The sequence below is a fragment of the Alligator mississippiensis genome, chromosome 1, assembly GCF_030867095.1.
Source record: "Alligator mississippiensis isolate rAllMis1 chromosome 1, rAllMis1, whole genome shotgun sequence".
Taxonomy (NCBI): domain Eukaryota; kingdom Metazoa; phylum Chordata; order Crocodylia; family Alligatoridae; genus Alligator; species Alligator mississippiensis.
The window spans coordinates 443,819,025-443,834,086 of record NC_081824.1 but is presented as its reverse complement, the minus strand read 5'-3'; the positions used below and the strand labels follow the sequence as shown (position 1 = coordinate 443,834,086).

The window sequence follows — 15,062 nt, the reverse complement described above, 5'->3', positions numbered from 1 at the left end:
CATTTATCAAGCACTAAAATTGCTTACCAAAATAGATACATCTAATTTTGTATGTTACCAGTTTTTAATGGTGTTTGCTATGTCTAAAGCCCATAAGGGCAAGTTCTTCTGCAATATTCTACGTTATGATAATCATCACATTCTGGAAAACTAAATGCTTTAAAAGATCTAAGTTTGAGGCTGTATGTGTGTCATTTTAATTTTCTTCTTAATTAATTAATCAGAGAGGATAATTATCCTCTCTATTTGCAGGTATCCACATGTAAAATGCTAAATGTGCCAGGCATCTGAATTGCACAAATGTTTATTTTTGAAAGTTTGGTGGTGTGTTTGTATACTGCTAAATGGAAATATTTCAGCAGTAGTTACTGCTGACAGATAAATGAAGAGAAAGCCTGACCAGGAGATGTATCTACTTTCAATTCCTTATTAAGTTATATCTTGGTTGTAATAAGTACAGATTTTATGAATGTTGTTATAGTTGGCATCCTCATGTAAGGATACAGAAAAAATTGTCATATAGTTTAGTAGGGAAAAAAGAGACAGAAGACACTGTGGTTGAGGTGTAGACTAGATTCAGAGAGTCATTGTAAAAGTTCAGGTAAAAGTGTGATAGGATCCAGCTATAAAGTTGTTGTACATTTTCCAGGTCTAACTTTATAGATAGATAAGCCTTTTCATGGCATGATAGCTACTTTACACATGCAGCCAGTCTAAATTAATTGTGCAATTAATCAGTCCACATCCTTTCTCTAAAGGGGAGCCCAAAACTGGACACAATACTCTAGATGTGGCCTCACCAGTGCCAAATAGAAGGGAAAAATCACTTCTCTCGACCTGCTGGCAACACTCCTACTAATGCAGTCCAGTATGTTGTTGGCTTTTTTCACAACAAGGGCACAACAAGGGCACATTGGCTCATATTCAGCTTACTGTCCACTGTAACCCCAGGTCCTTTTCTGTGGAGCTGCTGCCCAGCCAGTCAGTCCCAAGCTTGTACCGATGCATGGGATTGTTCTGTCCTAAGTGCAGGACTTTGCACTTCTCCTTATAGAACCTCATGAGATTTCTCTTACCCAATCCTCCACTTTGTCTAAGTTTCTCTAAATCCTAGCCCTACCCTCCAGTGTATCTACTACTCCCTTCAGTTTGGTGTCATCTGCATACTTGCTGAGAGTGTACTCTATGCCATCTTCCAGGTTGTTGAAAAAAAAAAAATTAGCCCCACAACCGACCCCTGGGGCACTCCGCTTGATACCAGTTGCTAACCGTCAAGCCATTGATTATTACCCTTTGAACCTGACTATCAAGCCAGTTTTCTGTCCACCATACAGTCCTTATATCCAATCCATGTTTCCTTAGCTTGCTTGCAAAAATGTTGAGAGACCATATCAAAAGCCTTGCTAAAATCAAGGTATATCATGTTCACTGCTCTTCCTGCATCCACAGAGCCAGTCATGTCATAACAGAAGGCAATCAGGTTGGTCAGGCATGACTTGCCCTTGGTGAGTCCATTCTGGCTGTTCCTAATCAACTTATTTTCCTCCAAGTACTGGGAAATTCATAGATTCATAGATGTTAGGGTCGGAAGGGACCTCAATAGATCATCAAGTCCGACCCCCTGCATAAGCAGGAAAGAGTGCTGGGTCTAGATGACCCCAGCTAGATACTCGTCTAACCTCCTCTTGAAGACCCCCAGGGTAGGGGAGAGCACCACCTCCCTTGGGAGCCCGTTCCAGACCTTGGCCACTCGAACTGTGAAGAAGTTCTTCCTTATGTCCAGTCTAAATCTGCTCTCCGCTAGCTTGTGGCCATTGTTTCTTGTGACCCCCGGGGGCGCCTTGGTGAATAAATCCTCACCAATTCCCTTCTGTGCCCCCGTGATGAACTTATAGGCAGCTACAAGGTCGCCTCTCAACCTTCTCTTGCGGAGGCTGAAAAGGTCCAGTTTCTCTAGTCTCTCCTCGTAGGGCTTGGTCTGCAGGCCCTTGACCATACGAGTTGCCCTTCACTGCACCCTCTCCAGGTTATCCGCATCTTTCTTGAAGTGTGGCGCCCAGAATTGCACGCAGTACTCCAACTGCGGTCTGACCAACGCCCTATAGAGGGGAAGTATCACCTCCCTGGACCTATTTGTCATGCATCTGCTGATGCACGATAAAGTGCCATTGGCTTTTCTGATGGCTTCGTCACACTGCCGGCTCATGTTCATCTTGGAGTCCACTAGGACTCCAAGATCCCTTTCCACCTCTGTGCCACCCAGCAGGTCATTCCCTAGGCTGTAGGTGTGCTGGACATTTTTCCTCCCTAGGTGCAGCACTTTGCATTTCTCCTTGTTGAACTGCATCCTGTTGTTTTCTGCCCACTTGTCCAAACTATCCAGGTCTGCCTGCAGCTGTTCCCTGCCCTCCGGCATGTCCACTTCTCCCCATAGCTTTGTGTCATCTGCAAACTTGGACAGAGTACATTTGACTCCCACGTCCAAGTCGCTGATGAAGACATTAAAGAGTATCGGTCCAAGAACCGAACCCTGCGGGACCCCACTGCCCACACCCTTCCAGGTCGAGACCGACCCATCTACCACGACTCTTTGGGTGCGACCCTCTAGCCAATTCGCCACCCACCGGACTGTGCAGTCATCCACATCACAGCCTCTTAACTTGTTCACCAGTATGGGGTGGGATACCGTATCGAAGGCCTTCCTGAAGTCTAAGTATACGACATCCACCCCTCCTCCTGTGTCCAGGCATTTTGTAACCTGGTCATAGGAAGAGACTAGGTTGGTCAGGCACGATCTGCCCGCCACAAAACCATGCTGGTTTCCCCTCAGCATAATTTGTCCTGCCGGGCTCTCACAAATGTGAGCCTTGATAATTTTTTCAAAGACTTTACCAAGGATGGAGGTGAGACTGACCGGCCTATAGTTGCCCGGGTCCTCCTTCCTCCCCTTTTTGAAAATGGGGACCACGTTAGCCCTTTTCCAGTCCTCCGGGACTTGGCCCGTGCACCACGAGCATTCGAATATTCCCGCCAGTGGCTCTGCAATGACGTCGGCCAGTGCCTTCAGCACCCTCAGATGGAGCCCATCCGGGCCTGCCGACTTAAAGGCATCCAGTTCTTCCAAATGACTCTGCACCACCTCAGGATCTACGTATGGAAGTCTGGCGCCTTGCTGCTGCCTCTCTACAACCCCAGTGAGAGACTTGTCGTGCCCCTCACTGAGGAACACTGAGGCAAAGAACTCGTTGAGGAGTTCAGCCTTGTCCCCCCTATCTGTCACCAATTGTTTCTGCCCATTTAGCAGCGGTCCTATTCCTCCCTGGGCCTTCCTTTTACTCCCAATATATCTAAAAAACAATTTCTTGTTGTCCTTTACTTGGGTTGCCATCCTCAGCTCCATTCCTACTTTATGATTTTTCCAGGTATTGTGATGAGGCTGACTGGTCTGTAGTTTCTGGGATCCTCCTTCTTTTTCTTATCACGCAGACATAATAGATCATAACAGCTGATGCGCACTGGGGAGCAGCTCCCCTTCCCCTTTTAAAACAAGTAAAATGTTTGCCCATTCACTGTTCCATTTGAGCAGCACAGCACTGCTACATGGTCCTTTCTGTAGGACAAAACATTTTTTTTTCATTTTTCCCCTTGCTGCTGATCTAACCTGATGAGACCTTTAGAATCTGCTTACTCTATCTAGTTATCCATCTAAGTAAAAGAAACTGAATGTTAATAAGGGTGGTATTTAGAAAAAATCTGAGGCACTTTTTCTGGGATTAAAGTAGCCAACACTGCTGTTTTATCAAACTATCTACTGCCTCCTCCCCACCTTATTTCTTTTCCTTCGTTATCTTCATAGGGAATATGACATTGTGGCTTATTAAGGAAGTAAAATGGTGTGGTTCTGAACCTAACCTTCACTGCTGCCCTCTGCTTTCCTAGCCACTGGGTGTTTTTAGGGATCTTTACTATTTTGATGCTAGCGGTCTGTACCTTTTAGGTTGTTCTGACTGGTTAGAGGTACTTCTTGTTTCTTTTCTCTCCCCTCCTTCAATTAGGCTGTTCTGTGATCTGTCATGTTTTTTTCAGTGCAGACTCTGATAGAAGTCTTTCCATGTTTCTTCATTTACACACAGTTAAATCTTTATTATGCAGCCTTTAGTGGCCTTTTTATCTAGGGCCTCTAGAAGTTCACAGCTACCCCCAAGCAACCTTCATCCATGTATATGGTTCACATTCATTGATGTGCCTTAGATACTGCACATTTAGTTTAGTACTTGCTTAATGAAATACTAAGTGCACAGTAGCGCCAGTGCATGGTTATTGTGTGATGCTTACTGTGTATTAGCCTAATAACACTTTGCAGTAGGCTATTAGCATGGCTTTTAACTGCCACGCTACTATGCAGTATTATTAGGCTAATGCGCAGTAAGCGTCTTGTGTAGACGCTTACTGTGCACTGTGAATAATTCATTGCCATAAGCTATGACTGTACTATTTTTTAAAGATGTTGCATTCCCTTTCCATGCTTTGTGAATAAATCTTTAAAACTGTGTTCACATTAGAAATGGTGACAGACACTTATTATCCATAGATTTTCAAAGTGGTAAGGTCATAGCTCATATCAAAGCTGATGGAAGTCATGCAGCTAAAACCCCAGGCACTGCTTTGAAAATGTACAGTATATGTTATCATCTTTGCCACCAAAGCTAAGATAAGGGTAAACAAGCCTAATTTCTCAGGGTATGAAATGAACACCTGCCAAGCACAGAAAGGTAGTTTGTATCCACCATCCACGTATGCTTTGCACTGGTGCATTCCATATGGGGTTAGCTAGCTGACTTTTTTTCCAATATTGATTTCTATTGCAGCTAGATTATTGGATTTGGTGTCCAAGAGTATAGAAGAACACAATGCTTCTTATAACTAACATAGTATTCTTTCTGTTTTTCTGCTTCCCATTTTAAGTGTGTGTGTGTGTGTGTGTGTGCGTGTGTGTGTGTGTGCATGTGTGTACAAATTTAGATTAAGTAGCTACCTTTCCTTTGCTAAATGTAAACCCTGAGCAAGATTTAAATCCTTAAGATTTTTTAAAAAGGATATTGACATTCATCTTACTATAATTAGCAGTTAATTTGCTATCTCTCTGACATCTCTCTGCCAAACTAATGATTTTAATGGGCGAACTGCATCCTGCAGCTTCACCTTTTTCCAGGTATTGCAACATTTGTATTAAGAATTTTGTAGCCAGAGCCATTCTTTAGCAGTGTGTTCCTGGTTTTATGGTTAATTAATGGAAAATATGTGTAGTAACATAAATGTTTTACCTTTCTCATTACTCAAAAGATCTAACCATACCTGGTTGACAAGTTCAAGTCTTTGGTTTTCACTGTGGAGAAGAATGGAAAAATATTTCAAATTAAAGTGAAAAGACAAACCTCAAACATTTTATCCAAAAGACAGCTATACCTATACCTGACTAACAAGTGGGGTTTATTTTCATGAAAAACAACATTTTCAGAAAAAAAATTAAAATATTTAAAAAAAAATCAAATAAATGAAACCTGAAATGCTATTTTGTGGAAGCTATGTGTCAAGTACCTCGTATTTCCCTTCTCATGTTCTAGTTTGAAATGAGATGAAGACTACTGAAATATAAATGAAAAGGATGGGTGCAAAACACCTGAACCCTTAACTCCTGGGAGAATACAATAGCATTTCAAAAATGAAACATTTTACTCTTTAGGTGAAATATTTTTATATAAATAAAATGATATACATTTTTCAACAAAATCTTGAATGTTCAGTAGAACATTTTCAATCATACTGTTGACTATCTTGGAGCTTGAAAACAATCTGAGATACAATTTACAAAACCAGAATTGAAAAACTAAGCTTTACAAATGCAAAACACTACATTCCTGAGTGATCTTATTTTTCACTTTAAAAAAAAAAAACAGTCCTTCAAAATACACTAATATAGTTTGTTTACTTTCAGCTATCTAATGTTCTGATCTAGTTATAAAAAATTATATTGTGGTTTTTTTATAGCACTAATAATCTCACAGATTCAGAAAGGCAGGCTCACAGTAAGGGTCTCAGGAAGTCTTTGTGAAATGCTTTAATGATTCCATTAGGAATACAGTGGCAAAACTTTATTTTTTAAATTGGTGAAAAGGACGTATCATTTCCTGATTACATCTATTCATATGCCTAGAAAAATGCCATGAGTTGAGTATCTCTCAATGTGCATAGCTCCTCTGGATTCATAACACATCTCCTTCTTAAAATATATTGAAACCACAGCATATCAATTCCAGTTCCATCCAAATTTTAAATTCAGTAAGGCTTGTTTATATATACCATTTGAGATTCAGAGAACATTTTTCAGAATAAATCAAAGCACATATTTTAGGGGGCTCTCAGATCCTATTTAGGGAAGTTTCATCAGATCCTACCTCAAAGGAGGCCTAGAGGAAAAATTTCAAAGAACATTCACAGTGTCCATTGTTCATTTTGCCTGTACAATTGACCTTGAACTTGTTAACAGATGCACTAACAGGCCCTGGAAAAATAAAACATTTACACCAGTATAATCAGTTTTATGATCATAAAAAGTAGTGGATACAAAATGCAAAGCCCTAAATTAGCATAAGTTCACCTCATCTGCTGAAGAAATCTGCTGAAGAAAGAATCAGGGGGGGAAATTGCATCATTTTAAGTTATATCAACTGAGAACAAGAATCTGAAGTTATTACGTAGTAAAATTGTACTTAAAAAAATTTGCCTTACCTACTCTCTCCTTGTAAGGGGCTTTTCACATGTTGCACTTTGAGCTGCTCAAATATTGATTGATGTTAATGTTTGGAGCAGTTGCACCTTCAAGCTAAACATTTTCTCTGACTGTCCCCCATCTATAGAGCTGTGACTGGGCTCTAGAGGGCAGGCAAGCAGGGGTCTCACATGTAGCTATGAGTTGCCAGTACAGGGCTGGTGAGCCAGGATAGATTTCTACCCCTGCTTTAGGTAGAGGTATGTGAGATATGGATTGTGCAGGTGGGAACATGAAGCTGGGAGGTGGAGAGTTAATGAAATGGCAGGGGGGGGGGAATGAAATGGGTGGTGGAAAGGAAATGAGAGTGTGGGAAGGAGGTGAAATGAAGGAAATCAGCCACTGAAAGATAAAATAAAAAGAAGTAAAAAAACATAAAAGACATAAAGAGGAAGTAAATTAAAGAAGGTCTCATGTTTTAATAAACTGGGATTTGGGATAGGGTTGTAGGGTGTGCTGGTTGTGCTTTCCCAGGCGGCTGGGAGTGGGAGCGATGAAGTAAGGTGCTTTGGGGGGAGCTACTGGTGCTAACCCAGGAAGGAAGTCCCAGCTATGGGGACCCAATCTGGCCCCCTACCTTGTTTCTCCCCCACCTACCCTAGAACCTACTCCTGGACTGGTCTATGCCCTGTGACCCAGCTAGCTGGATATTTGCACAGGGTTGCACCACCAAAGGTGGGAAGGTCACACCCCCAGGAGTGGGAGGGGAAATAGGCTTGGTGCCAGAAGTGCCTCCTGGGCAGTAGAGATCGGGGGTGGAAATTTTGTCCACACAGAACAAGAGGGTGTGGGAGAGGACACTACATCCTGGAATGCTGGAGGACTGCAACTTGGGTGGCTCATATGTGGAGAGTGGCCACACATTAATGGATCATAAACTGGGTAACACAGATCAGAGATAAACCTGACCTGCACTGGAGTAACTTCAAGTCACCTACAATACATGTACAACTAGTCTCAAATGTTAATGTGTGGACAGTCCAGGGGTTAAGAGTTCCAGGAGCTGCCTAAAATTAATGTGTAACAAGGCCCTTAGTGAGGTTGATTTTGCAGTATTGTTCTTTACCTGTCCACTTGTATGATGTTAATATACTTTAGTTAACAACTAGTATGTTCCAAAACCCTTTAGTATATACTGTTGAAATGCAAAAGTCAATGTATTTCAGTGATAGATTATATATTATATACATACTGATATATTTAGATATTTACAGTGTTTCCCATCACCAAAGCATGTAGCATCTTACAGCATAAATCTATTTTTTCTTTAAATGCTCAAGCTGGACATAACCATGAAATTTGGATATGGACCAGGTCTAAAGTTTCCTGTGGTCAATGAAGTAATCAAATCTTCTCAATGAAAAATAAATAAATATAAAATATTCATAACCATGTGCTGTAACTTCCTTCAAAAATTTAGTATAAGTAGCATATGCCTTATTCAGTTTCCTTGCTGGCAGCAACTTAGAGAGGCAAAATATAATCATCCAGAATTTGGTTATGACCAGGATACTGGAGAAACCATCCAGGAAAGAGTATTAAGTCTGTGTACAGGTATTTCGGGAGGTTACAGGGAGGTTCTATCAGGCTCAAAATGGCTACCTAAGCTAACTTGGATCAACCTAACTACAGTAAGATCTGTACTTGGGTAAACTAACTGCAAACTGTACAGAAGTTCAGGACAGTTAGAGGGACCTAAAAATGGTTGACCTGATCCACAATTACCCCTACCTCCAAGGTACACTCAACTTAGATGGGGTTGGTCATTATTAGACCTATTGAACTGTCCAGAACTTCTATACAGTTCCCAGTGCAGCCACAGGGCTGGGAAACCCCAGCCCCAGGGCTACACTTTTCCTACCCCCTCCTTGGCATTGGGCTATTTTTAGCTACTTGGTCCCCCTGCCCCCATCTTCGGAGCCCACCAACCTCCCCATCCTGCAAGCCACTTCAGGTGACATCTTTACTATCATTCACCAGTGTGGGAGCTGAGCGAGGGCTGAGGGTTTGGTTCATCAGATGGGGGCGTTGTTCATCTGGGAGGCAGTGGGCTAAAAATAGCCCCTGGTTCTGGGGGGTGGGGAAGAGAGTGTCTCTCCCACTCACCCCCTAGTCTCTCCAGTGGACTCTACTTGCCACTCCCCTCCCCCACAATCCATGATCCCTTCCACGGATGATGCCGTCCCTTCCAATTCCCCAATCCCAGTAGCAGACCATGTGTGCCTCCCAAATCTCCCTCCCACCCTTCTCCCACTAGCCCCTCCATCACAACTTACATCAGATTGGGTGGCCATTTTTAACTCAATCTAACCTCCCCCTAAACTCCCAAAGTCTATATGCAGCCAAAAAGTAAATCTATACTTTGTTGGAGATTTACTTTTAGAAATAGGGTAGCTGATTCTCCTTTCCACTTAGAAGAATGCATTGTACCCAGTATTCTTTGGATGACACATTAACAACCTTCTTCCAGCTGCAGGCTAGACACAAGGCATTTTCCCCACCTAGATTTTTCTTTTCACTATGCAAGAATGACTTTTACTTGTGAACAGTATAAACTGGAAATGGCAAACAGAAATAAAGGCCTACTAAATGTCCATTATAAATGATAAATTGCCTAATGTTTTTTTCTGACGTTGTGTCCAGTCACTGCTATGAGTAATAAATAGTGTTGCTATAACATAGAAATCTTGGAGTGGAAATTAGACATATTTTTAAAGCCCTCATATCATAGATTAAGTAATGAAAAAGGGTACTGTCAGCTTTACACAAAGAAATAAAGTGCAAGGTACAATAGGAGCAAAGCTTAAGATCTTCCTCTGCATGGAATTAAAATACTGTATTCTTTTAACAGATCTGGGCAATTTTAGTGGACGGACAAGAAGTGCAGTGTCTGTACGGGAAGGTCAAGGAGTTGTTCTGATGTGCTCTCCTCCGCTACATTCACCAGGTATAGTAGGCTGCATCTTGTAGTGATATGGCTGTTTCTCTGTATATTCATTATTTTAGAATGTATGCTTGATTGTGAAACATTAAAGGTAAAATCTGCACAGTTCTTCTGACAATTCTTTGAGTACCAAAGGAGTAATTAAAGATCACCTACTGTAAATGTCATTGAATAGAGGGAGAGTTTCTGTGGTGATTGCGTTATTCCCACTATAATTGTTGAGTGTAACATCAATAGTTTCCACGCCACCAGTGACTAATATGTTGCCTTGAGGTCACAGAAGGAGATTTTTCTTAGAGTTTAGAAACCTTCAAAAATTGTTCCAAATGCTAGTGTTGAGAGACTCTTGCTGAATTTTGTTTTAAGTAGCAGATCCAGGATTCTGGTTGCATAACCTTTCCATATAGCTCTGTTGCCAGCACAATAGCATCGTTGCTAAAAGTCAGAAATGTCATAAATCCTAGAAAATGGATCTCTCTGAATTTCGAAACCAAAGCTTGGATGTGCCAAGGAAATTATGTTTCTTGATCCTCAAACTGGCCCTCCTGCAGTGCCTACAGATTGGTAAATACATCTCATACAAAGTCTTACATTTGCATGCAAATATTTAGATCTAATGCATAGAAAAACTTTCAATGACACAGTATCTTTCTTGTGACTACATATTGTACTGTAGGCGTTAGTTTAATATTGAGAGGTTGGATTTACTTTTTGTCTTCAGCTTGCAGTTAGAGAGGTACATCACACAGGAAAGGGAAGAACATTTGGAATTGTTAAGAAAAAAGTGTTTTCTAAGTTTGTTTTGGAGAACAGTTGTGTTTTATTTCTTTGAAATGTATTTTGAGAGAGAGGCTGGTTTCCACAGCACTGATTTCAAGCCATCTCTCCCCCTGTCCTGCTCCTAATATTTATTACCATTTTTTCCTAGGCCCATTTCTGAGCTGCTGCCTTTTATTTGTAGTATCTAATCTGTTTTTGACCTTAACTTAGTGTATTTAAGCAATAAACTCCTCTTCAGTGCATTCTATTGCACTGCACTGAGGTTTCACTCCTCTATGAAAGTCTTCGATGAGAATGAAATAAAAGCAGCTGAGTAGTTCCAACACAGAGTTGCTGGGTCTGACTTCACCAGAAAAAGTATGACTGTACTGCAAACTTCCTATGTCAGGCAACAATACCCTGCAAAATACTGAGCTGCTGGTATAGGCTGCTTCCCCAAGTAGATAGCAGTGTTCATGCATTGTTGTGGGTGAGCTAACTGGCATTGTCACTCAGCAGGGAACCTATTGTCACTCAGCAGGGAACCTACCAGAAGCAATTGGTGACAGATAGAGGGGACAAGGCTGAACTCCTCAACGAGTTCTTTGCCTCAGTGTTCCTAAGCGAGGGGCACGACAGGTCTCTCACTGGGGTTGTAGAGAGGCAGCAGCAAGGCGCCAGACTTCCATGCGTAGATCCTGAGGTGGTGCAGAGTCACTTGGAAGAACTGGATGCCTTTAAGTCGGCAGGCCCGGATGGGCTCCATCCCAGGGTGCTGAAAGCACTGGCCGACGTCATTGCAGAGCCACTGGCGGGAATATTCGAATGCTCGTGGTGCACGGGCCAAGTCCCGGAGGACTGGAAAAGGGCTAACGTGGTCCCCATTTTCAAAAAGGGGAGGAAGGAGGACCCGGGCAACTATAGGCCGGTCAGTCTCACCTCCATCCTTGGTAAAGTATTTGAAAAAATTATCAAGGCTCACATTTGTGAGAGCCCGGCAGGACAAATTATGCTGAGGGGAAACCAGCATGGGTTTGTGGCGGGCAGATCGTGCCTGACCAACCTAGTCTCTTTCTATGACCAGGTTACGAAACGCCTGGACACAGGAGGAGGGGTGGATGTCGTATACCTGGACTTCAGGAAGGCCTTCGATACGGTATCCCACCCCATACTGGTGAACAAATTAAGAGGCTGTGATGTGGATGACTGCACAGTCCGGTGGGTGGCGAATTGGCTAGAGGGTCGCACCCAAAGAGTCGTGGTAGATGGGTCGGTCTCGACCTGGAAGGGTGTGGGCAGTGGGGTCCCGCAGGGTTCGGTCCTTGGACCGATACTCTTTAATGTCTTCATCAGCGACTTGGACGTGGGAGTCAAATGTACTCTGTCCAAGTTTGCAGATGACACAAAGCTATGGGGAGAAGTGGACACGCCGGAGGGCAGGGAACAGCTGCAGGCAGACCTGGATAGGCTGGACAAGTGGGCAGAAAACAACAGGATGCAGTTCAACAAGGAGAAATGCAAAGTGCTGCACCTAGGGAGGAAAAATGTCCAGCACACCTACAGCCTAGGGAATGACCTGCTGGGTGGCACGGAGGTGGAAAGGGATCTTGGAGTCCTAGTGGACTCCAAGTTGAACATGAGCCGGCAGTGTGACGAAGCCATCAGAAAAGCCAATGGCACTTTATCGTGCATCAGCAGATGCATGACAAATAGGTCCAGGGAGGTGATACTTCCCCTCTATAGGGCGTTGGTCAGACCGCAGTTGGAGTACTGCGTGCAATTCTGGGTGCCACACTTCAAGAAGGATGCGGATAACCTGGAGAGGGTACAGCGAAGGGCAACTCGTATGGTCAAGGGCCTGCAGACCAAGCCCTACGAGGAGAGACTAGAGAAACTGGACCTTTTCAGCCTCCGCAAGAGAAGGTTGAGAGGCGACCTTGTGGCTGCCTATAAGTTCATCACGGGGGCACAGAAGGGAATTGGTGAGGATTTATTCACCAAGGTGCCCCCGGGGGTTACAAGAAACAATGGCCACAAGCTAGCAGAGAGCAGATTTAGACTGGACATAAGGAAGAACTTCTTCACAGTTCGAGTGGCCAAGGTCTGGAACGGGCTCCCAAGGGAGGTGGTGCTCTCCCCTACCCTGGGGGTCTTCAAGAGGAGGTTAGACGAGTATCTAGCTGGGGTCATTTAGACCCAGCACTCTTTCCTGCTTATGCAGGGGGTCGGACTTGATGATCTATTGAGGTCCCTTCCGACCCTAACATCTATGAATCTATGAATCTATTAGTCTGAAACAGAGGTGGCTGGAGAAAGTGGGGGGAATACAGGCTGAAAGCAGATGTAGTCCCTTTGCGAGCTGTATCTGGCTTATGAGCTATAGGTTGCCAACCCTTGCTTTAGAAGACCTATAAGATGTTTGAATGTCCCACATGACCATAAGTACAAATTTGCTTTTATTTAGCTTTTGCATAGATTTTCGGATCCCCCCAAGCCAAACTTTGCAGTTGTTACTCACCTTGGGAAACACTTGCTCATACAAGCAATAGACTGAAGTTCTTAACCCAGGGTAGAATTCAGAGGTGGACCATCAAATGTAATCCCTCATGAAACTCCCTAAGGCAGGGGTGGACAGAGTACGGCCCACAGGCCAGATCCAGACTGCCAGCTGATTGGATCAGGACCACAGGGGGTGCCTGCCAGTTGATTGGATACCGCCCATGGCTGCCTCCATAGCACTCGGTATGGGGCTCAGCCCCACCCAGGGCAGCCCATGCTGAGCTCCAGCCCACACCCGCTGGACCAGCCCTGGCCAGTGCACACAGATTACCAGTGGGACTCCTCCTGGTGTGGCTGCATCTGCCTGAGAGCCGCTCAGCTCCCCTCTCTTCCAGCGGTGGCTCCTTCTCCTGCTGCGCTACACCGGGTGAGGAGGAAGCTTCAGCCAGGCAGCTCCTGCCCCAGCACACAGGGATTCTGCTCCATCTCCCAGCTGCCTTCCACCCACTCCACCCAACCAGTGCAGCAGGAGCAGGAAGAGGAGCCACTGCTAGAAGTGAAGGGAGCTGAGCAGTGCCTGGGCAGATACAACATTAGGAGAAGCTCCACTGGTAAGCTGTGTGCGCTGACCACGGCCAGGCCAGTGGGCATGGGCGGGGGCTCAGCAAGAGCTGCCTTGGGTTGGGCTCAGCCCCCTGCAGAGTGCCACAGGGGCATCTGCAAACTGCACTGCCCAAGCAAGCTCTGCTGCACACACCCCCAACAGGACTGTTTGCTCACGTAATAAGCAGTACAGTTGGATCTTTCAAAGCAAGTGACTATCATAGTGACAGAGCAAAACTGATTGAGTTATTAATGTAATGTTTTTTCAAATGTGAGATAAAGTAAGTGCACTTTAATCATACATCCACTGGATTTTCTCTCTCTCTCTCTCTCTCTCACACACACACACACACACACACACACACCCCACCTCAGTTCTTTCCAACAACCATGAGCTTCTTTGCAAGGTCCCAGTGAATAGGGAATATTTTGTCAGCTGGCTGCCAGTTGCCAAACAAGATGGCTAAGTAATAAAAAATACAACACTGATTTCTTTTCAGGTTATGGAGAGGAAATAGAAGAGAAGAAAATGATACTCCATTTTGATGCATTTAATTTGTTCGGTTTTTCACTTATTAATTTCTTTCTTTGGAGATGGAAGAAATGAACCCCCCGAAGAACAGTCAGCTGGCAAAGAGGTTTTTCCCCACATAATGGAAGGCAGGAGCATGATAGGAGATTGATATTGGCTAGATACTCTTTAATTCAAGGCTCCACCAATGTATTCCCAGGTGTTCCTCCTAAACCATCTTTCCAGGTGGAGATTTCCCACTCCTTTCAGGGACTCCCTGCTGCACCCTTTTAGTTTATCCCTTTCTTGCAGCTTTGCAGCTACCTCCTGCTTCTCCCCAAAACTGTCCCTCACTGAGCAGTTAAACAAAACATTCACAATTTCCATTACCTTTTCCAGCCATCTGTTAGGTAAAGCCCCAAATCAGCTTTATTTTCTCCCTAGGCCCTATTAGGTATTCCTCTCAGATAAAAGACCATTGATTTTAACCTCTTTAAATGAAAAGTTTGTTTAATGTTTCCATTTTAAAAGGCCTTTGCTGCATTTTTTCTATAAACAATATTATGTTTCTTTTTTGTTACATTCTGAAGAATGTAAATATGGGGCTTTATTCAGTTATTTAATCATCATAATTACAAGACTCACCATAGTGAGATTAAAAATGAATGGGAGATTTCATCCTGATTTACATTTTTCCCTCAGAATTAATACTTTCAGCTGAGCCTTTTAATGCTTTTATATCCAAAGCTGTTGGTATGTACTTAATAGAGAATGAGCATTCTCATTGGTAGAATTAGAACAGTGTTCATGTACTACATCCTGTGAGCATGAAAAGCAGATGCATCCTCCTCCTTGCTCAAAGAGACATTCCTGTCTGGAAAGGATGCTGCTTTATAATCTTTCCACATAACAGATGT

The 15,062-nt window shown here is 43.5% G+C and overlaps 1 protein-coding gene across 6 annotated transcripts in view; it reads left to right on the top strand.

Annotated features, from left to right (window-relative positions):
* Positions 1-15,062, top strand: part of CNTN5 (contactin 5) — a 1,172,720-nt gene that overhangs the window by 789,938 nt on the left and 367,720 nt on the right. For all 6 annotated transcript variants that reach the window (XM_059721130.1, XM_059721133.1, XM_059721132.1 and 3 more), the window contains one exon: positions 9,681-9,776. In XM_059721130.1, the coding sequence (XP_059577113.1) occupies positions 9,681-9,776 (96 nt within the window). The remainder of the gene's footprint in view (positions 1-9,680; positions 9,777-15,062) is intronic.